This window comes from Ovis canadensis, chromosome 13 (genome assembly GCF_042477335.2).
Source record: "Ovis canadensis isolate MfBH-ARS-UI-01 breed Bighorn chromosome 13, ARS-UI_OviCan_v2, whole genome shotgun sequence".
NCBI classification, from domain to species: domain Eukaryota; kingdom Metazoa; phylum Chordata; class Mammalia; order Artiodactyla; family Bovidae; genus Ovis; species Ovis canadensis.
Genome location: NC_091257.1, coordinates 16,743,115 through 16,766,709, shown reverse-complemented (window position 1 = coordinate 16,766,709; position 23,595 = coordinate 16,743,115). Strand labels below are relative to the sequence as shown.

The following is a 23,595-nucleotide window of genomic DNA, read 5'->3' as shown; positions in this document are numbered from 1 at the left end:
ATATAGAGTACTTTTTTAACACATTTTTTATATGCTTTTGGTTTAGGGTCAATTGGAAAATTGCATCTATGCTTTATTAAAAAGGTTTCTTAGTGCTGCAATTATCCAGTTAAACAGAAAAGAAATGGAACTTTTAAAAAGTAAATGAAACTTAGCTACAACAACCAATGGCTTATAGGGTTCACGTAAAAAGTTTTTTATAAAAATGATTTCCCATTTATACTATATTTTCTCATAGCTAAAATAATACCTTGTGTCGCCTGTAAAATCAATTTCAAAGACTGCAGAAATCATTTGCAATTAATTTTTTGAGGGTCAGATGTATGTTTAATGATGTGATTCTTGTATTTAAGCCATGAGGGAAGGCCTTAATATCATTACTCATTATGTGTTATAAATTTCTGAATACTCTGATAGATTTTCAAAAGCCATGCTATGGTAACTGGAGAACTTTTATTCAATATTTAATAATTTATTTAGAGAATACCTTTATTTTTTCTAATTTTTCTCAGTGTGGCTATTTTTCTAAAACTAACAAACAGTGGGAGGGAAGACCAGATTTCTCCAATATGAGTCACTAATTTTTGTGGTTTTGGCTTTCCTGGTGGCTCAGACAATAAAAAATCCACCTGTAATGCAGGAGATCTGGGTTTGATCCCTGGGTCAGGAAGATCCCCTGGAGAAGGGAATGCCCTCTCCATATTCTTGCCTGGAGAAACCCATAGACAGAGGAGCCTAGTAGCCTACAGTCCATGGGTTTGCAAAGAGGTGGACACGACTGAGTAACTAAGCACATGTGCGCGCGCGCGCACACACACACACACACACACACACACACACACACAGAGTTTTCATGGTACATTTCTCTGTAGGATCTTTGCACCTAAAGAAAGGACTAGCCATGGTGAATCTCAGCAACTTGCTTCACTGATTTTGGATCTAATTTTTAGCCCATTAAAAGTGGGGCATCTTGTGCATATAGCTTTTGAAAACTTTTAATATGAATTCAGTCTTCAAATTAAAAAAAAATACAAAGGAAGTGAAGACTTTACTGGGAAATAAACGCTTAATGACTAAACTGCTTTACACAAAATAGGTGTTGTTGAAGACTTCTGCTGGGTACAGTTGTGTGATGGGATGAATATACCTTAACAGATAAAGTGTTGGCCACTATGCCATCCACGATGCCTTCTGTGAATGGATCAAAGTGCTTGTCAGGTCTCCTCATGAACTCCGGCTTCAGCCTGTAGCCACTCTTCCCGTTGTATTCATACATCCCCATGTTTATCTGCATAGCCAGGTCTGTGAATAAAAGACACAAACCTTACTGGACTGTATTTACATTTGGAGCAAGAACGTAAGATTTTATTACAGTACACTTCTGCTCCCTCTTTAAGAAGAAAGACTTATTATAGAAACTTAGGAAACAGATAAGAAAAAAAACCAAGCTGTCATCTCCAAATTCAGAGGTAAACGACTGCCAACAGGTTGGTGTATATTCTGTTTTTCTATTTAAAACATATTCATATATTTGAATATATAAATTATATGCAGTATGTCCATTTCATTAAATATTCACCTGCTTTAATTTTAATAACTGTATAAAATACTTTTGGATAAATATACCCAAACACAGATTATACCAGGCCCCACTCTGGACATATTTATGTCTCTTCCAAATTTTTATCATTACATATAATGTTTTGACTTCACCACATTGTTGTGGTGAAATCTTTGAAGATATCATTAACGATTCTCTTAGGAGTGAATTTTCTAGGTCAGAAAATATGTTTATTGGAAAAGCCTTTTGATAATTCTTACTAAGATACCCTTCAGAAAGTTTAAATCTCCAATCCTTGTTTTTGAGGATGGACTTCTTCATACTTAACCCACAGTAGATACTATAATTCTTTTTTTAATTTATAGGAAAAAGGTTTTCCTTTAATTTTTTTATTTGTTTGATTACTTACTACCAATATCTAATCACTCATTGACTCGTTTCTAATGGACAAAGATTCCTGGTCAAAGTTTGCTAAGACTTGATCAATATATGAAATAAATGTCTACATTATTTGCCATTGCTAGAGCTAAACAAACAAGCTTTAAAGTCATAATGAATTTGAGAAGCTATCAATTTGTTCCAGACTGTCTGAGTTACAACTCAGCTCTATTTAGATGGACAATAAAGAAGTGACAGTAGAACTATTTCAAAGTTTCATGTAACAAGTCATTTTTAGAGCAGGGAAAAAAAGTGAATTTTTATTTATCATTTCATAAGTTATTATGACTGTGATACCAAAATTGGATAAACTACCAAATTTATGCTTGAAAAAATTAACTTCAAAAGCCTAAAAATTACTTGCCAAGTCATATTTTCTAAAAAACAATATATAAGCAAGTAGAATTTTTCTCAGGAACAAAAGGATACTTACATATTAGGAGATATATTAATAAAATTTATCACATTTCTCACAAAGAAGAAATGGACATATGATCATCCTGATAGATGCCAAAGAGACATTTAATAATATTCAACATAAATTCCTAAAACCAGTGTTGTCATTTAGGCCAAGAGTAGATTCCTTTAGTGTGTAAGACACTGTCTCAAAGTCACAGCCAGCATCTACTCATTGGCATCATGATGTGAAATTCTCATTAGTATCAAGATGAAGTGTCAAGATGATTCTTAATAGTATTAGTTAATATTATTTTAGAACAGTCAGTCCAAGGCAAAGAAACACTGAATGGTAATAGAAAAGGAGAATTTCATTTTCCACATATTAAACCATATTATTAAATATTATAATAATGACAAGGTTATTGGCTCCAGGAAGGTAAAAATTTTATTAATGGAGAAGACTTATAAATTGAAAAAATGAACCCAAATTAACAATGAAAAGACAACCTCTAGTATAAAAGACTGGTCTCTTACCAAGATTATACATGAAAATTAAATCTGTGTAGATGAAAGGGTTAAATTACGTGTGAAAAAGAAACTATGAAAGAAATGGGAGTAAGCATGGATTGACTTTCAGATGTGGAGCTTGTAATTGTGAGAGTAAACTAAGATTCCGTAAAATAAAACATTAATCAATCTGATCTCATCTGTCCCCCAAAATAAGACAACATGACTTTTATATTAAAAGTACGGCTATAAATGAACAGAAAAATTGACAGCAGTCCTGAATAAAAGCAGAAATGCAAAAATAAAAATCATATCATTCCATCATAGGGGATTGCAGTGCAGAAGTAGGAAGTCAAGAGATACCTGGAGTAACAGGCATGTTTGGCTTTGGAGTACAAAAGGTAAAGGGCAAAGGCTAAAAGTGTTTTGCCAAGAGAATACACTGGTCATAGCAAACACCCTCTTCCAACAACACAAGAGGATTCTACACATGGACATCACCAGATGGTCAATACAGAAATCAGACTGATGGTATACTTTGCAGCCAAAGATGGAGAAGCTCTAGAGAGTCAGCAAAAACAAGACCTGGAACTGACTGTGGCTCAGATCATCAGTTCCTTATTGCAAAATTCAGACTTAAAATTGAAAAGTGTAGGGAAAACCATAAGGCCATTGAAGTATGACATAAATCAAATCCCTTATGGTTATACAGTGGAGGGGATGAATAGATTCAAGGGATTCGATCTGGTAGACAGAGTGCTTGAAGAACTAAGGACAATAGTTCATAACACTATTCAGGAGGCAGTGACTAAAACCATCCCAAAGAAAAAGAAATGCAAGAAGGCAAAGTGGTTGTCTAGCAGGCTTTATAAACAGCTGAGGAAAGAAGTGAAGCAAAAGACAAAGGAGAAAGGGAAAGATATACCCAATGAAAGGAGAGTTCCAGACAATGGCAAGGAGAGATAAGAAGGCCTTCTTAAATGAAGTATGCAAAGAAACAGAGGAAAACAATAGAATGAGGAAGACTAGAGATCTCTTCAAGAAAACTGGAAATATCAAGGGAATATTTCATGCAAGGATGGGCACAATAAAGGACAGAAATGGTAAGGACCTAAGAGAAGCAGAAGAGATTAAGAGGAGGTAGCAAGAATACACAGAAGAACTGTAGAAAACAGGTCTTAATGACCTGGAAAACTACAATGGTGTGATCACTCACCTAGAGCCAGACATCCTGGAATGCGAAGTGAAGTGGGCCTTAGGAAGCATTACTATGAACAAAGCTAGTGGTCGTAATGGCATCCCAGGTAAGCTATTTCAAATCCTAAAAGAGGATGCTGTTAAAGTGCTGCACTCAATATGTCAACAAATATGGAAAACTAAGCAGTGGCCAGAGGACTAGAAAAGGTCAGTTTTCATTCCAATCCCAAAGAAGGGCAATGCCAAAGAATGTTCAAACTACTGTACTACTGGGCTCGTTTCACGTGCTAGTCCGTTTATGCTCAAAATCCTTCAAGCTAGGCTTCGGCAGTATGTGAACTGAGAACTTTCAGATGTACCAGCTGGGTTTAGAAAAGGCAGAGGAACCAGAGATCAAAGTGTCAACATTTATTGGATCATAGAGAAAACAAGAGAATTCCAGAAAAACACCTACTCCTGCTTCAATGACTATGCTGAAGCCTTAGACTGTGTGGATCACAGCGAACTGGAAAATTCTTTAAAAAATGGGCAATACCAGACTATCTTATCTCGAGAAACCTGTATGTAGGTCAAGAAGCAACAGTTAGAATCAGTCATGGAAACTCACTGGTTCAAATTCGGGAAAGAAGTACGAAGCTGTATATTGTCATCCTGCTTATTTAAAGTATATGCAGAGTACATCATGTGGAATGTCAGGCTGGATGAATCACAAGCTGGAGTCAGAATTGCTGGGAGAAATAGCAACAGCCTCAGATATGCAAACGATACCACTCTACTGGCAGAAAGTGAAGAGGAACTAAAGAGCTTCTTGATGAAAGTGAAAGAGAAGACTGAAAAGGCTGGCTTGAAGCTCAACATTCAAAAACTAAAATCATGGCATCTAGTCCCATCAATTCATGGTAAATAAAAGGGGAAAAAGTGGAAGCAGTGACATTTGCTTTTCTTGGGCTCCAAAATCACTACAGATGGTGACTGCAGCCATGAAATTAAAATATGCTTGTTCCTTGGAAGGAAAACTATGACAAACCTAGACAGCATATTCAAAAGCAGAGACAGTACTTTGCCGACAAATGTCCTATAGGCAAAGCTATGGTTTTTCCAGTAGTCATGTATGGATGTGAGAGTTGGACCATAAAGAAGGCTGAGGGCCAAAGAACTGAGAGTCCTTTGGACTGCAAGAACACCAACCCAGTCAATTCTAAAGGAAATCAGTCCAGAATATTCATTGGAAGGACTGATGCTGAAGCTGAAGCTCCAATACTTTGGCCACCTGATGGAGGAGCTGACTCAATGCAAAAGACCCTGATGCTGGGGAAGATTGAAGGCTAAAGGAGAAGGGGAGCAGAGGAGGAGATGGTTAGGTAGCATCACTGACTATGACAAATTTGAATTTGAGCAAACTCCCGGAGACAATGGAGGAGAGTGGACAGTGAGGAGAGTGGAGGACAGCCTGGGGTTCTGCAGTCCATGGGGCTGCAAAGAGTTGCAGACTTAGTGACTTAACAACAAAAATAAAAACACAAACTTACAATTTTCAACTTCAACACTCAGAGAAATGAAACGAAAAAGAACAAGGAGATATTTGTCTGAATTATTACCATTATTTAATAATAATACTTAACCAAGAACACAAATGTGAGGGAAAAACATACCATACGTTGCTGATTGAGAAGAAATCTCGTGCCACATTTTTGATGTACAAATTGGCATTGTACAAAGGCTCATAAAACTTTCACTTAATTCTATTTTAGGAACTTTTCCAAAAGAACATTAGGAGATAAACTTGACAATTTATATTTCAGCCTGTTCTCAGGGTATTATTTATAGCAGGAAAAAAATGTCCTAAAGTTCAGTGATAGGAAGTGTGCTTTAGTTAATTCTGAGATGTACTTAATATATAGCTATTAAAATTCATGTTTCCATATAATAAATATATATGAAGATATATATGTTAACAAGGTATTAAGTGAAAAAGCATGTATATGCATTGCCAAAATACTTACAGATCACAAAGCCAGAAGTTAACAATGTTGAGAGGTAACGTCTGAGTGGTAACATTCCTGGAAGTTTTATTATTTTCTTTATACTTATTTTGAATTTATAATATTTTTTAGAATAAATGTGTATTACTTTTAATGTTTGACAATAAGTAAAACAAATCTAAGACATCTATAAACTATCAGAGATAATTCCTCAATATTCAAAATGTGCCTTTTTTGTAGTGATATTTTCTTTATGAAAATGTGTTTTGTCTGTTTATTCAATCCAGTCTGGCAGTCTTTCTCCTCCTTGGGATGATTTTCAGGCACTTGGAGATGCGGCTTTTATAGGATGGAAATGAATAGTGTGTGACTTACCTACTGTTTGGAAATTAAGGGCAACCATTTGGCAGCCTGCATTCCAGAAGAGCTGAGGCATATAGTTAGATGAATCCACGCGTGTTCCCTTTGGATATATCCTGCTAAGCTGCATTTTGTTATATCTGGGCCATCATGTTAAGTAGTGAATACAATTACAAAAAGAATTAGCCAATAATACCAACTGAGAAGCTGCTTCCCATCTTTCTCTGAGGGGGAAATGAATTAAAGATGGATGATCTCATTGAACTAGTGAGTAAAATATGTAAAAAGCTTTCTGAATAAACAGAATAAATGTGCTTTTATAATACAAATGGAGCATCATCTTTGCAGAGCCTTGTGGGTAAAAACTAACGAAGCAGCAAAAATGGTTGAGTCAATGCAATTTTTTGGAGATTATTAAGGACTGGCCTAGTGATTAAGGACATAAAAGGAAATCCGAATGGAGCAAATCATGGGACAGGATGATATTGTGCTTGGCAGAAGCAGATAGCATGAACTGTACAGCTATTTTTGAAATGCTCTCTGCTCATTTTCTTAACCTTCTCAGGGAATGCTCTTTGCCAAAACTATGGTACTCTTTATGATTGATAACAAGGTTAATATAGCACAGAAGATTTTTACTCATATTTTGATTCCTACCATCATCAGTTTTCCATCCTGAGAACCTTTTGGTTATTGAATGATGCTATGTTCTTAAAACACAATTAACTATTGCTATTACCAAGCTTTAAAGACTCCTCCTGCCAATGCAGGAAATGCAAGAAACACAAGTTAGGTCCCTGGGTTGGGGAGAGCAACCTGGAAATGCAACCTGCTCCAGTATTCTTGCCTGGGAAATCCCATGGACAGAGGAGTCTGACAGGCTACAGTCCATGGGATTGCAAAGAGTCAGACACAATGGAGCAACTGAGCGTGCGCGCGCGCGCGCGCGCGCGCACACACACACACACACACACACACACACACACACACAATTACCAAGTTTGGCAGAGGTTAGCTCAGGTTCTGGGCTTGACAGGGGACTTAGGCCAAAGAGGGTCTGAAATTTAATTCTGAAACTTAGCTGTATGATCCAGGACAAGTTATTTCCCTTTTCTGTGCCTCAGTTTCTTCATCTATAAAAGATATATGATTCCTACATCATAGGGCTGTTGTGAGGATTACATTAAGACATAACAAAGGTCTACCACGTAGTTAGTACTTATTGATTGCTAATGAGTATGTCTATCGGCACTTTGTTTATGGAGTTTATCTCTGTTTCCTTTCCTATTGTTAATGAACTTTAAAGATGATATTTTTTCTTTTATATAACTATTACATTTAATATTAATTTTATGAAAAAAATTCTAATGTTTATGCCATTTTATTTTAATTCAGGAATAAAATTAAAAAATTGTCATCAGGAGTCTCAACAAAGCCATTATTAGTGATATATATTTATAATATATATTATATATCATTAGTAATATATATTTATATTACCATCATCCCAACTATTTTCCAATTGGATGTCTATTACATGTAAGCATGTGAGACACCAGAAAGGTGTCTCTATTATCTATATAATATCTACTTTACACACTTCATATTTTATGTATGTATAAAGTACACACACACATTTTGTATACACACGCATTCTACATATGTGATCCCTAACCCAAACAGCAAGCAACAAAGCTGGCATCATCATTTCTGTTTACTGGTGAGAAAACTTGGAATTGCCAAGGGATAAAGAGCTTGATATTGTGAAGGTAACCTTGAAATCGTCCTTTACTCCAAGGCCAGTTCTCTTCCACAGGCCAGACTATCCCTCTCACCACTGCATACGAAACCTGAAACTATTTGTCACTCCCAAGTGACAGACTTTAGCCATTTCATGCACCTTTTCCTTATTAAAGACAAAAATTAAACCAATAGCACAAGACTTCATTATTGTCAATTCGGCACACGTCCGTCAAATCAAGGATACTCTACAAATTCCACCGGAGACTTTGTAAGTTGCTCAAGACCTTTGGTTTCCACAAAGGAAGACATCTCGAAGCTTCTATTTCTTTCTGTGTTAACGACAGCAAAAAAAGTGAGAAATAAAATTCAGTGTTATAAATAATAGCATATAAGAAGTAGGCAAATGTCCCACGAAACTGAGGGCAAAGACCCGCAAATAACTTTTATATTTAATTTTGTTTTAATTTTAATTTTCAGTCTTATTTGTGTCTTCTAATATTTGCTACCTGGTTAGGTGTTGTGCAAGTTAGGGACACGGTGGCCTCAATGTTAGAAGATGAATTCTAGACATGGAGAGTGTGGCTAGGCAAGCTGATCTGTCAAAAGAGGAAGGACCTTTTGTTTTAAATCCATTTAGATTGGTTTCTTGAAGCCGTCACTGATAATTAACAATACAGACCACGACCTCATGTACATTCCTGCCAGATGCTGATTATCTCCACTTGACTATACCCACATTGTCATCACCTCAAGCTTGTAGGTACCCTTCTGGTTGAAAGAACTAATGTGACCTTAGAATTTTGTTATTTTAAAGCAGAAGGATCCTTGAACATTTTCCAGTTGGATGGCCTCATTTTCAGATTACATGTCAGGGGCCACAGAGGTGAATATCCTAGAAGGTCTCCATATTCTTGGACATGGAGCAACATCTTGAAACCAGAAGTCAAGCTTCCAATTACAGTGAGAGAAACCAAAAGAAGTTATCTTAGTTTAGAAAGGCAAAGAGCCAAACAGCTTCTCTGACCTCTTTCCAACTAGAAATCACACTGCTACATATAAAGACATGTCACTTGGAGCTCAGTGATTTAAACCGAGTTACCGTCAGGCATTGTTCCCTCTTTGATGCCCATTTTCCAGAATTAAAGCCTCATTTTTCTTCCTAGTCATTCCCACATTCCTCCTTTATCCACCTCTTCACCTTCCCCAATTTAGTCAACTCTAAAGGAAACGCTTGCTTCTCTTATTTTGGTCCATCAAAATTCTACTTTCATATGACTATTTTAAGCACAGCTGTTAATTAAAATTAAGTCGCTTTAGTAGGTTCTTTATAAACTATGTGCAGTGTTCTTTTGAAAAAAGTGAGAAAATGGTGTAAAATACAAGAAGAAAGTACTTGTTTGTAAATCTTTGGCTGGTGCTGTTGTTATGAGGTTCTTAAGGGCCTAAATGTACCAGCTCCTTCCCAGTTTGGCTACTTGTCTGGGAGCTTTTGAATCATGAATTAAGCAAACATTTAACAGCCAAAGACAGTCATAGTAATATAAAAATAAGTACTTTATAGGATGTTTCATAGCTTGCGGTAAGAAGACTAGTAATTATAACATCAAACAAACTGTTGAAATTTTTATGTCTAAACCTTATTGAAAGTTAGGCTTCCCTGGTACGTCAGACAGTAAAGAATCTGCCTGCAATGCAAGAGACCCCAGTTTGATCCCTGGAGAAGGGAATGGCTACCCACTTCACTATTCTTGCCTGGAGAACTCACTGAACAGAGGAGCCCAGTGGACTACAGTCCATGGGGTCACAAAAAGAGTCAGATACGACTGAGCACTTTGATAAAAGGGCTCCTTTCTCTTGCATCCAGTATGGACGGGTTGTCGGATGAAGTAAAACATCAAGTGATGTGAAGTTAATTATATATTCCCCTAAGTATATAAAACATAGGCTGAACAAATGAAATGTAGGTCCATTGATTTGGTTCCATTTCTATTTATCAGGATCGATCAAGTCTCTGCTTCCTTTTAAAGGATGGCTAAATAGTTTATTTCAACACTGTCATTTATACAATTGCCCTGTGTGGTCACGAATGAAAAACAATGTAGAATCCTCAATTAACTGTACTCTGGTCAGGTATCTTTTAGATAATCACGTACAGCCTGTAGGTCTATTAAGAATTTGGGGAAAATATCATGGAATATGTTCTCATATGGTTATATAGATATATACAATACATATAAATATATGCTTATGTATATTTGGGGCTTCCCAGGTGGCCTTAGTGGTAAAGAACCTGCCTGCCAATGCAGGAGACTTAAGCGACTCTGGTTTGATCCCTGGGTTGGAAAGATCTCCTGGAGAAGGGCACGACAACCCATTCCAGTATTCTTGCCTGGAGAATCTCATGGACAAAAGAGCCTGGTGGGCTATAGTCCATAGGGTCTCAAAAAGTTGGACACGATGAAGCTACTTACCATGTATGTTTATTTAGATATATAAAAATCAGATAGTAAAGACACACATATATTAAAAACTTCATAGAATAGTTCTAATAAGGGTGATTTTTTTTTTGGTCTAATTATCCTGTGGGTATAATATACTCATTATATACTACACCAGGGGTTTTTCTCCAGGGCAAACTTACTTTTTGAAGTTTCAAATGACTCGAACTTGACTGGCTGGATATAGTTCACCAGATTAGACATCTCTTCTGTAGCCATGGCCTCGCTCCCTGCGGTCCCCTGGAAGCAGGAGTAAAAGCAATGTTCCCAGAGTCAGCATTATGTTAGTGAGGGTTCTTCTCCCAGGGCAATGATCAAATAACCCATGAGGGCAGAAAAGGATCACTCCTTTTCTGAAAACAGTTATCGCCAACAGAAAATGGATCAGAGGAGAAAGGAAAAGCAGCACCTCGCATTACACGGTGAGGGGTGGCAGGAGGAAGGTCTCTGGGTGGCTCCCCGAGCACCCAGTGCCAGCAGCATCAGGACCACCCGAAAGCTCGCGGGAGAGCAGCCTCCCAACCCTCCTGAACCAGGATCTGTAATGTACTAAGGTGACCCAAACGCACAGCAAAGTCAAAGAAGCCTCGAGCTGTGTCCCATCTGTCAAAACAGGGAGTCTGCAGGTGATGTCTGAAGTTAATATATCGAGAATTCATTGGACAAGTCATGCCGGGGGGTCACTGTGCCTGTGCCCCGCAACTACTGAAGCCCGCTCACTCTGGCGCTCCTGGATTGCAACTAGAAAGTCTGTATGCTGCCAGGGAAGAGTCCCTCTGACACAACCAAGATCCTGCAGGCCACAGCTAAGACCTGACACAGCCAGGTAAATCAATAAAATAGTTAAAAAAGAACTCATCATACAATACGAAAATGAGCATGTAGGTGACCACTGGATGAATGGAAAATTGTTATTGAAAAGGGTCGCCAGTGAAAGTGGGTTGGGGTGGACAAACAAATATTGCTTTTCTTTAGAACCTTTCCGCTCGGCCTCCCTTCCTAGCTCCTGGGCGCCGATTAAGCAAGCAGCACAATGCATCTTTCCTGCTGGCTCAGTGGTAAAGAATCCGGCTGCAGAGAAGACAGGTTCGATCCCTGGGTTGGGAAGATCCCTTGGAAAAGGAAATGGCAACCCATTCCAGTATTCTTGCCTGGGAAATCCCATGGACAGAAGAGCCTGGTGGGGCCACAAAGAGTCAGACACGACTTAGCGACTAAACAACAATACATAGAAGGTCAGGAGCTCAGGGTCTAGAGCCAGTCTGGAGCAAGTTACTTAACTGCTCTGTGCCTCAGTTTGCTCGCCTATAAAATTAGGAAAAAATTCGTCTCAATAACAAATAGAGTTCTTGTGATTATTAAGTGTGTAAACTTATGTGAAAGAGCTCAGAAGAGTACCTGGCATATTAAAGCCTCATATTACTTTAGCTAATATTAGCTATTATATAAATACCACTTTGATGAAACTTTTTATAAAGAAGAAAGCCTACAGTGAAGTACTGATATGGGCAGACCTTTGTAGGCTGATTTAACGTTTTCTCCCACTTTTAGAAGGCAGAATACAAGGGAGACAAGGTTTCTTTTGAAAACTTCTGTAGCAAGATTAAGATTAAATGTTAATTAGGAAATATCCATTGTAAATGGTTATCCATTTAGTAAGATAGTTTTAAAATGATCAAAAGTTACAGATAAAAAGTTTACACAATTGAAATAATTCTCAGGAAAAGCTACTTTGTAATAGTTTTTCTTCTGGGTATTAAGTTGAAATTTAGTGGGGAAAATATAATTAAGACTTTAGACTACATTAAAGGAAATAATTATAAGAGGAAGAACTCCATGTCAGAACAGCTTATTATTTGTTATTTATCTTTATTAATTAAATTGTAAAGATACAATTACTGAGGCATACTTTTCAATATATTTGAAAGCAGATTCGGTATACATTTTTTGAACAGGACTCCTGCTAAATGTTTTAAAATGTCAATTGACCTATCCTTGATTTTCTTCTAGAGTCTGTGCAATGAATGTTTCTGAGTTATTTGGGGAATCTTGAACTTCTAAATATTAAATATACATAAATATTCAGTAGAAATCTCTGGTGGTTCCAAAATTATAAGAATGGGGAATTCCATGAAGGTCCAGGGGTTAGACCCCAGGCTTCCTCTGTTGGGGCTTGGATTCAATCCTTGGTCAGGAAACTAAGATCCTACAAGCCAGGCAGCCAAACAAAGGTCAAAATCATCAGGAGGAAATTAATGTCAAGTTTACAAACATTTTTCCAAACCTCATGTCTTCTCTGGACTTTGGACAATGACATCCATTTAACTGCCTCAAAAACTGAAGTGGGAAGATGGAGATCACAAATTTTGAATTCATCCTCAAGATACTACATTTGATGAAAGACAGCCTCAGCAAAACTGTTCCTTAGAGAGAACTTTGCTTAACACAATACTTGGTTTAGTGATCAATTTTGCATTTTCAGTTTTAAACTATTTTTACCACTAGATGGCAGAAGGTGACCAGAACTACATTCAGAGCGAGCGGACTGGAATGGCAAGTTGGTGAAAAATCTCTGACCAGAAGTCAAGCCCTAGAAACCTACCTCATCCATTGAAGACTTTTTACAGTCATCATCATCGTCATCATCGTCACTCTCTGTATCAGCTTCTCCTGTCAAATTTTAATAACAGATCATGAAGTAAACAAGCAACTACAGGTTTGAAGCACATGTGACATGTATATTTACCAAACATTTCCTTGAAAGTTGGCCTTTCACTAAAATTATCCTTTTGGATATTTAAATTTTATTAATTGTAAAGCATTATACTGGGCTTGAATTTTTTTTCTAAATTTGATGTGTGAAATTTCCAAACTCTATAAAAGATGCTTGTCTTAGCATTTTTATCTATGTTTTGCAAAGCATATGGCATCTTTTACAGTTACCTCTCTAGTACACATATCCTATCTTGATGTATATATCCTCTTTCAGGGTCTCTATGACCTAAAACAGATAAACGATTACTTTTCCATCTTTCCCTTTTCTTCTCAGCCCTAACTCTTCATGTGATTCTTGGCCAGCGCTCAGTGACCTTGGCCAGAGAGGACCTCATGGAAGTGGAAGTAGAGGACAAGAGATGGGACAGGAACAGGGGCTATAGCAGCAACCTGATTCTCCAGAACTGTAAGGTACTGACTATATCCTGTGATTTGCCTGCAGGCTTATTTGATGGAGGCATTGTTGTCTAAGGGCTTCCCAGGTGGCACTAGTGGTAAAGAACCTGCCTGCCAATGCAGGAGACGTGAGATGCAGGTTTGATCCCTTGGGTGGGAAGATCCCTGGAGGAGGGCATGGCAACAGACTGTAGTATTCTTGCCTGGAGGATCCCACGGCCAGCAGAACCTGGCGGGCTACAGTCCATGGGGTTGCAAGGAGTCGGACACGACAGAATCAACTTAGCAGGCACACAGGCATGAACTGTTGTCTAAACAGTGCATGTATCTTTACAAATGGCATATTCTATTTAAAAGTGCAGAATAAAATGGGTGAATCTTAAATAATTATGCACGGGAATCTCCCTCAATCAGATCTCATGCAGTTTCATATTTAGCCAATATGCTGGCATTTCAATAGATTGTTTTTCTCTCCAAAGTTTAGGTGGATGTTTACATCCTTAATCATCATTACATACTTAAAGAGTCATATTGGCATGCAGCATTCTGTTCTTCACAGCTCTGGGATTCAGTTAGACCCAGTGATATCAAGTAAAAAGTAACAAAAAGCATACTTCTAAATTGTTTGATTTGACTTCCAGTGTCCAGACAGTGCAATAGCATAATAAACCCAGTAGATGGCAACCTTGGCTCAACAAGGAGGCAGCTTACATGGGCTAGTACCTCCCCTTCCTGCCACCTATAAATTAACTCCCCTGCTGGGGCTCTGTAAACGGCACTGCCACTGCCTCCAAGAAGCTTATTAATGTTTTCACTTGGCTGACAACAAGAGCAGTGGGCAAAGTATTCATGGAATAATCTTTAGAGGAAAAAGTTGTCTGGGACCAACATGGTTTATTATTTATGGCTTGTTTGTTAAAGAAAGCCACATATAACTGTTTTATGAAGCTGATATTGTGTTAGTTAATAAGGGTGAATCAATTCCACTTTGAATAGAAAACACTGCTTATTCTATAGAGATACATTCTTTTAAGAGGTCAATGCAGAATTTCTTAGAGTCAAATTTATTGTCTCAAGTTTTGGTAACCACTTTTTTTTTTAATTAAAGAGGAGGTTCTTTTTATTGAGTAATTTAAGATGCTTCATGGTACAACACACCAGAATTTCAAATAATCATGCCATTCTCTGCTTTATGTGGGAAAGAAAGAATTTGTCATCCTTTACTCTATGAGCAGGGACGTGGTTTCTCCCTTAGATTTTGGAGGGAACTTGAAGAAATCCTGTTGCATAATATTAATAATAATAAATTATTCTAGTTCTTTAAACAAGTGTACAGGCAAAGGGCTGGATCTCTTGGGGGAAGATCTCACCAATAGGTGCTAAGAAAAGTAGATTAGCTTTTGTATAAGAAATATTCCATTTTTCAAGTTACTTGATTTCCCAATACTGAGCACATCAACAAGCCAAATGGCAAATTAGTAGCGGTCTTTATTCAGGGGCCTACTTACATATATAAATGTCAAAAAATTTCCATCACGATAAATAAATATTGCACAACAGAGAATTGGGCTAGTTTAGGAAATCCACTGAATTACTAACAGATTGGGGCTCTTTCTCTGAATTAAGCAATAATGTTCATCGCCTGTAAAAATCATCATTTGTCTTACGCATCCAGTTAATAAGAGGGAGAGAACTGGCGAAGGCAGATGGTAAAACAACAAGCTCCCACACACAAGGGAAGACTTGGTTTACTTGGTTTACTCAAGGGATAGAATTGTGCTGGGAAATCGGTGGCCTGTCACTGACTTGCTTTCCAAAACTTCAAAAAGAACATTCTCACTGAGAATAGAAGTTATTTTTGAAAAAAGAATCAGAATTGTGTAGTTATGTTTTAAACGCACTTTTAAAAACTACCAAAAAAATCTTTCTAGGAATTACATAGTATCTGTGGACAAGGATTTTAATGTAAACAATAAACGTAATTGGTAACTATGATGGAAAAATAGAAGAAAAGATAAATCAGGCTCTTGATGAATCTTTTTTTTTCCTGATTTACCTAGAGTTTATATTTCAATTTTTTAATTTTCTTTTTAAATCTTTTAATTGACATATGAGAGATATACAGAGAAGTATGCATGCCACACGTGTACAGCAATGGTACCCAGATCAGCAAACAAAATATAACCAGTGTTCAGAAGCCTCCTTGGGTCCCTTCCGGTCACCTCGTCACCAGGAGTCACCCTCTCTTGACCTCTACAAGTCCTGGTTAGTTCTGGCATTTTCGTACTTTATATAAATGGGATCAGACAGTGGATACTTACTTTTGCATTTGATTTCTTTTCCTCAACATTATATTTCTAAATGAGAGTCATCTATGTTGTTGTGTGCACTGAAGACAGCTACACATTATTCCAGGAGGAGAATACTGCACAATGTATCTGTCTGTGGATGTGCTATTCTGAGTAGTGCTGCTTTAAGCAGTTCTCGCCCATACTTCTTGGTGAATATCTCCATGCACTTCTGTTGGCTATATACCTAGGAACAGAATTCTCTGGGGTACAGGGGCTTCATATGCCTCTGTTCAGCTTAGCTTCTGTAGATGCTGCCAAATACTTTTCCAAAGCCACTGTCCCAATGTTAGCTAATTTTTTATTGGAGAACTTTCTAGATTCAAGCTTAAAGTTTGCTTTACATAGTCAGCCTCCAATCAGGAGCTCTTCATAATGCCATCATGTCAGACCTTTTCAGACTGCCAAGATACTCCCTAGAACTGGGAAAGAACTTAGACTAAATGATAAATAACTCAAAGGAAATGGGTGACCGCTTTGAATTCTTTTATAATCAATCACAAAAGTCTATTTCAACTTAAATCTAATATGAAAATAAATGATACTAAACATCATTTCGGATGCAGGGTAGCTCCTCCTGGCCGCCTCCCCTGACCTCGGATGTGGGGTAATTCCTCTCGGCTGTTCCTGCGCTGTCGCAGCCTGACACTCTCGGCTGCTGCCCCTGACCTCGGACGCCGGGTAGCTCCTCCCGGCCACTGCCTCTTGGGCATGAGGTCCTCCTGGTTTCTGCCCCTGGCCTCGGATGTGCGGTAGCTCCTCTTGGCCAAGCTAGGTGCGTGTTGTAGCCGCCCGCGCTATGTGCGCCGTCGCAGCCGCCCGGGCTATGTGCGCCATCGCAGCTGCCTGCGCTATGTGCGCTGTCGCAGCCGCCCGTGCCCCTCACGTCTGAGGTGAGGGGCGGCAGTCGGGAGGAGCTACCCCGCGTCCGAGGTCAGGGGCGGTGGTCAAGAGTGCCAGGCTGCGACAGTGCAGGAGCAGCAGAGAGGAGCTGCCCTATGTCCAAGGCCAGCGGTGGTGGCCAGAAGGAGCTACCCCACACCCGAGGCCAGGGGCAGCGCTGGGAGGAGGAACCCCACATCCAAGGAGCGGTGGCTGCGCAGGTGCAGGAGGGCCCAGGAGCTATTCCAGGTTCAAGGTCAGGAGGGGCGGTGGTGAGGAGATACCCCTTATCCAAGGTAAGGAGCAGCATCTGCGCTTTGCTGGAGCAGCCGAGAAGAGATACCCCACATCCAAGGTAAGAGAAATCCAAGTAAGACGGTAGGTGTTGCAAGAGGGCATCAGAGGGCAGACACACTGAAACTATAATCACAGAAAACTAGTCAATCTAATCACACTAGGACTACAGCCTTGTCTAACTCAAATTTAGCCATGCCGGGGGGGCCACCCAAGATGGGCAGGTCATGGTGGAGAGGTCTGACACAGTGTGGTCCACTGGAGAAGGGAATGGCAAACCACTTCAGTGCTCTTGCCTTGAGAACCCCATGAACAATATGAAAAGGCAAAATGATAGGATACTGAAAGAGGAACTCCCCAGGTCAGTAGGTACCCAATATGCTACTGGAGATCAGTGGAGAAATAACTCCAGAAAGAATGAAGGGATGGAGCCAAAGCAAAAACAATACCCAGTTGTGGATGTGACTGGTGATAGATGCAAGGTCCAGTGCTGTAAAGAGCAATGTTGCATAGGAACCTGGAATGTCAGCTCCATGAATCAAGGCAAATTGGAAGTGGTCAAACAGGAGATGGCAAGAGTAAACATCAACATTCTAGGAATCAGTGAACTAAAATGGACTGGAATGGGTGAATTCAACTCAGATGACCATTATATCTACTCCTGCGGGCAGGAATCCCTTAGAAGAAATGGAGTAGCCATCACGGTCAACAAGAGTCCAAAATGCAGTACTTGGATGCAATCTCAAAAACGACAGAATGATCTCTGTTCATCTCCAAGGCAAACCATTCAATATCACAGTAATCCAAGTCTATGCCACAACCAGTAATGCTGAAGAAGCTGAAGTTGAACGGTTCTATGAAGACCTACAAGACCTTTTAGAACTAACATCCAAAAAAGATGTCCTTTTCATTATAGGGCACTGGAATGCAAAAGTAGGAAGTCAAGAAACACCTGGAGTAACAGGCAAACGTGGCCTTGGAGTACAGAATGAAGCAGGGCAAAGACTAATAGAGTTTTGCCAAGGAAATGCACTGGTCATAGCAAACACCCTCTTCCAACAACACAAGAGAAGACTCTACACATGGACATCACCAGATGGTCAACACCAAAATCAGATTGATTATATTCTTTGCAGCCAAAGATGGAGAAGCTCTACACAGTCAACAAAAACAAGACCGGGAGCTGACTGTGGCTCAGATCATGAACTCCTTATTGCCAAATTCAGACTTAAATTGAAGAAAGTAGGGAAAACCACTATAACATTCAGGTATGACCTAAATCAAATCCCTTCTGATTATACAGTGGAAGTGAGAAATAGATTTAAGGGACTGATAGATAGAGTGCCTGATGAACTATGGATGGAGGTTCATGACATTGTACAGGAGACAGGGATCAAGACCACCCCCATGGAAAATAAATGCAAAAAAGCAAAATGGCTGTCTGAGGAGGCCTTACAAATAGCTGTGAATAGAAGAGAAGTGAAAAGCAAAGGAGGAAAGGAAAGATATAAGCATCTGAATGCAGAGTTCCAAAGGATACCAAGAAGAGATAGGAAAGCCCTCCACAGTGATCAATGGAAAGAAATAGAGGAAAACAACAGAATGGGAAAGACTAGAGATCTCTTCAAGAAAATTAGAGATACCAAGGGAACATTTCATGCAAAGATGGGCTAAAGGACAGAAATGGTATGGACTTCACAGAAGCAGAAGATATTAGGAAGAGGTGGCAGGAATACACACAAGAACTGTACAAAAAAGATCTTCACGACCAAGATAATTACGATGGTGTGATCACTCACCTAGAGCCAGACATCGTGGAATGTGAAGTCAAGTGGGCCTTAGAAAGCATCACTACGAACAAAACTAGTGGAGGTGATGGGATTCCAGTTGAGCTATTTCAAATCCTAAAAGATGATGTTGTGAAAGTGCTGCACTCAATACGCCAGCAAATTTGGGAAAACTCAGCAGTGGCCACAGAACTGGAAAGTCAGTTTTCATTCCAATCCCAGAGAAAGGCAATGCCAAAGAATGCTCAAACTACGGCATAATTGCACTCATCTCACATGCTAGTAAAGTAATGTTCAAAAGTCTCCAAGCCAGACTTCAGCAATATGTGAACTGTGAACTTCCTGATGTTCAAGCTGGTTTTAGAAAAGGCAGAGGCACCAGAGATCAAATTGCCAACATCTGCTGGATCATTGAAAAAGCAAGAGAGTTCCAGAAAAACATCTATTTCTGCTTTATTGACTATGCCAAAGCCTTTGACTGTGTGGATCACAATCAACTGTGGAAAATTCTGAGAGAGATGGGAATACCAGACCACCTGACCTGCCTCTTGAGAAACCTATATGCAGGTCAGGAAGCAACAGTCAGAACTGGACATGGAGTAACAGACTGGTTCCAAATAGGAAAAGGAGAACGTCAAGGCTCTGTATTGTCACCCTGCTTATTTACCTTCTATGCAGAGTACATCATGAGAAATGCTGGGCTGGAAGAAGCACAAGCTGGAATCAAGATTGCCGGGAGAAATATCAATAACCTCAGATATGCAGATGACACCACCCTTATGGCAGAAAGTGAAGAGGAAGGAACTAAAAAACCTCTTGATGAAAGTGAAAGTGGAGAGTGAAAAAGTTGGCTTAAAGCTCAACATTCAGAAAATGAAGATCACGGCATCTGATCCCATCCCTTTATGGGGAATAGATGGGGAAACAGTGGAAACAGTGTCAGACTTTACCTTTTTGGGCTCCAAAATCACTGCAGATGGTGACTGCAGCCATGAAATTAAAAGACGCTTACTCCTTGGAAGAAAACTTATGACCAACCTAGATAGCATATTCAAAAGCAGAGACATTACTTTGCCGACTAAGGTCTGTTTAGTCCAGGCTATGGTTTTTCCTGTGGTCATGTATGGATGTGAGAGTTGGACTGTGAAGAAAGCTGAGCGCCAAAGAATTGATGCTTTTGAACTGTGGTGTTGGAGAAGACTCTTGAGAATCCCTTGGACTGCAAGGAGATCCAACGAGTCCATTCTGAAGGAGATCAGCCCTGGGATTTCTTTGGAAGGAATGATGCTAAAGCTGAAACTCCAGTACTTTGGCCACCTCTTGCAAAGTGTTGACTCATTGGAAAAGACTCTGCCACTGGGGGAGATTAGAGGCAGGAAGAGAAAGGGACGACAGAGGATGAGATGGTTGGATGGCATCACTGACTCAATGGACATGAGTCTGAGTGAACTCTGGGAGTTGGTGATGGACAGGGAGGCCTGGCGTGCTGCGATTCATGGGTTCACAAAGAGTCGGACACAACTGAGCGACTGAACTGAACTGAAACATCATCTAGTAGCTCTCGTATATAATTCAAGTAACTTACCATTTACATTTTAAAAGAGTTCTGGAAAATATGACTTAATGACTCAGAACTCTGCAACAATGAGAATGCATTTGGTGAACATCTTGGGTCCAGACCTGCTGTTAATGTCAAGGGATCAATGTCCTGAGAAGGTTAAAATCACCTGGCTCCTCCAGAGATTATTTGGCTTATATGGCGACCTCCCCGAAATGTCCATGCCTTGTGAACATCTCCTGTGTCCTGTGAATACATGGCACAGGAGACTTTGCAGATGAGATTAAGTTAAGGACCTTGAAGTGGGAGAGATTTTTCTGGATTATCTAGATAGGTCCAACTTAATGACGTGAGTTCTTAAAAGCAGAGGACCTTTCCAACTGTTGTTGGTGACAGAAGAAATGAAATGGGACCTTGCTGGCTTTGAACTTGGAGGAAGGGGGCCATGAGCCAATGGATGTGGGTTGCCTCTAGGAGCTGAAAGTGCAAGGAGTGATTCCCTCAAGCTCCAGAGAGAGAAGCAGCCCTGCTGATGCCTGGAATTCAGCCTGGTGAGGTCACATGGGCCTCTGCCTTGCAGAACTGGGGGCTCGTATTTTTGCAGTTTTAAACCACCAGCTTTAAAACAGAAATAGAAAGCAAACACAGTTTACTGTGCCCAGGCGGAAATGTTAAAAGTCCTTCTAAGTTCCTTCCAGAGCAGCCGTTCTTAAACCCACACATAACAGAGGCATGAGAGTCTACCAGCCCCTCACCGGCTCCTGGGGACGAGGGCTCAAACACGCTGGAGGAGTCGCTGTACGTGTTGGAAGCTTGTTCTGAGAGCTTCTTCTTGCCACTTCCTTCTGACGACTTGTGTGATTTCTTCTTATTTTTCACCAAAATTTTGTACATTAAATCCATAGGACTTGGAAGGGGAACTCCAGATTCCAACTAACAGAAAGAAAAACACATTCTTTAAAAACACTGACCTTTCCTTTCAGATTCTATCCCTAAACCCAAGGACTGCATTAGATACCACAAGCTTCTAGACTGTTCTTTACTACCTTCAACACAGCTCCTTAAAGTATCTTAATGTAGGGGCTGGTTCATAGCTCTTCATTTTTTCACATGAAAGGTATATTTTAAATACTGTACCCTTTATTTTTCCACCAGAAGTATACATGAATACAGCCATAGACGTGTATTGGGTGATTTGGCCTGCTAACCTAAAGTTTCATGAGTTTTCTATTGGGCCCTATGAATCCAACCATCTTGATTTAGAACAGATTGGAAGGCCTTGGCTTGGATTATCAAAGGATAGAAACTTGTCACAGTGTGATTCCTGCCAGGAAGATGGCAAAGACAGGCAGGAGCTTCTGGGAAAGTCTTCAGAATCGACTTTTCAGATGATGCAATTTAAAAGCAGCAAAGTCCCCATCCTGGCAGGAGACTATAAAGTTGCACATCTTCTTGGCCTCAGCAGAAGTGGACTGGGTGGCCTCAGATTTACCCACTGCCCTGAGATTCAAGCTGTTTGCAAGCCTTCTTTCTAGTGTATTCAGCTTGTATATCTAATGGGAAAACTCAGTTTCCCATGATAAGGATATTATATATTTTATCAGAGAGCATGTGTGCTAGTCTCAAGACAGGTTATTTTTAGACAGTCTATGGGCTCCTGTAAGCGGGTCCTCAATTCTTCACTTGTAACCAGTCTGAGGACTGGTGTAAAAACAGGAGAGACGGGTGGAGACTGGGGCAAGGCCTGAGGAGGGAAGAGGCTATGAGACCATCTTTCTGCTGCTTTCCTTCCCAAAGCAGGGAGCGACAGCTACAGGGCGGCCTGGATTGTGCTGGGCATATGCAGGAAAGAGAAGCGTGGCCAGCAGGGACAGGCTGGAATGTTCCCGCACCGCCTTCAGCGTCCTGTTTTCCTGGCCCGCCTCTTTCAGAGGTGAGGTTCCTGGACGTGCTCAGAGCCTGTGCCCCGGGGCTCCCTCTGTGGGCGGATGCTGTGGTGGGGATTCTGCAGCCCCGGCTGGCTCCCCGAGGGGCAGGGAGCGGAGGAGGGTGAGGGCAGAGGAGGAATCAGATGGGGATTTGCCCCCTCAGGGGCTCCCCGCCAGCCTCCGGAGGGCTCACGGTCCACTGCGTGACTCACACCAAGAGGCAGACACACGGAGCGGGCTAAGGGAGCCCCGCTAACCGGGTCATAGGGAGGCGTGCGCCCCTGCGGGATGGGCTCAGAACACTTACTGGGTACTTGTCCAGCGGCTCCATGAGGAGGGCGTCGCCGAAGATGAGTCTGCAGTACTCTGCCATCTTGGCCTGCTGCTTCGGCCTGAGGGGAGAGATGCAGAAGCGGGCGGGTGATGCACGAGAGCCTCAGCAGGGCTGCACCGTACAGGACACAGACGGCGTTCCTCCCCTTTCATCTTTCTAAATTCCTGCTTGCAGTTCCCACTTGTGTGGATGTGAATGCCACAGGCAGGTGGAGAGAGGAGGCTCTTCCACCGAGGACACAGATGGAGGGGACAGCAGGTCACCGGCCTATCCCTGGATGCTTGAATGTCCCAGGGTTAGAGACTCAGTCCCTTTTGGTTAATTTCCCAATTCTAAGTCAAATGCCAGATACTTGGGGGTAGAACTCATTCATGACTCTGTGAATTTTTGGGTGAGATTTGTCTAACAGACAGAGCTGCACTGCAAAGAAGTATTTACAAGGAGGTGAAGAAACAGGAGAGGGAAGAAGGTGGACAGAGAGAAAGAGAGAATCTAAAAATGCAGAAGCGAAAAGGCTGACAGGCAGAAGTGTGTCCCCTTGGGAAAGGGCACTGAAGGAAAGACAAGTGAAGCAGGCATCTTGGGGAAGGGTGTCTGCAGCCCTTTTG

General features: G+C 40.4%; 1 protein-coding gene across 3 annotated transcripts in view; it reads right to left on the bottom strand.

Annotated features, from left to right (window-relative positions):
- PLCB1 (phospholipase C beta 1) overlaps nucleotides 1–23,595 on the bottom strand; it is an 877,017-nt gene that overhangs the window by 158,105 nt on the left and 695,317 nt on the right. For all 3 annotated transcript variants that reach the window (XM_069546383.1, XM_069546382.1, XM_069546384.1), the window contains 7 exons: nucleotides 22,961–23,045; nucleotides 21,481–21,658; nucleotides 13,288–13,355; nucleotides 10,829–10,925; nucleotides 8,432–8,516; nucleotides 6,460–6,584; nucleotides 1,148–1,302 (listed from right to left, as the gene is read on the bottom strand). In XM_069546383.1, coding sequence (XP_069402484.1) covers nucleotides 1,148–1,302; nucleotides 6,460–6,584; nucleotides 8,432–8,516; nucleotides 10,829–10,925; nucleotides 13,288–13,355; nucleotides 21,481–21,658; nucleotides 22,961–23,045 — 793 coding nt within the window. The remainder of the gene's footprint in view (nucleotides 1–1,147; nucleotides 1,303–6,459; nucleotides 6,585–8,431; nucleotides 8,517–10,828; nucleotides 10,926–13,287; nucleotides 13,356–21,480; nucleotides 21,659–22,960; nucleotides 23,046–23,595) is intronic.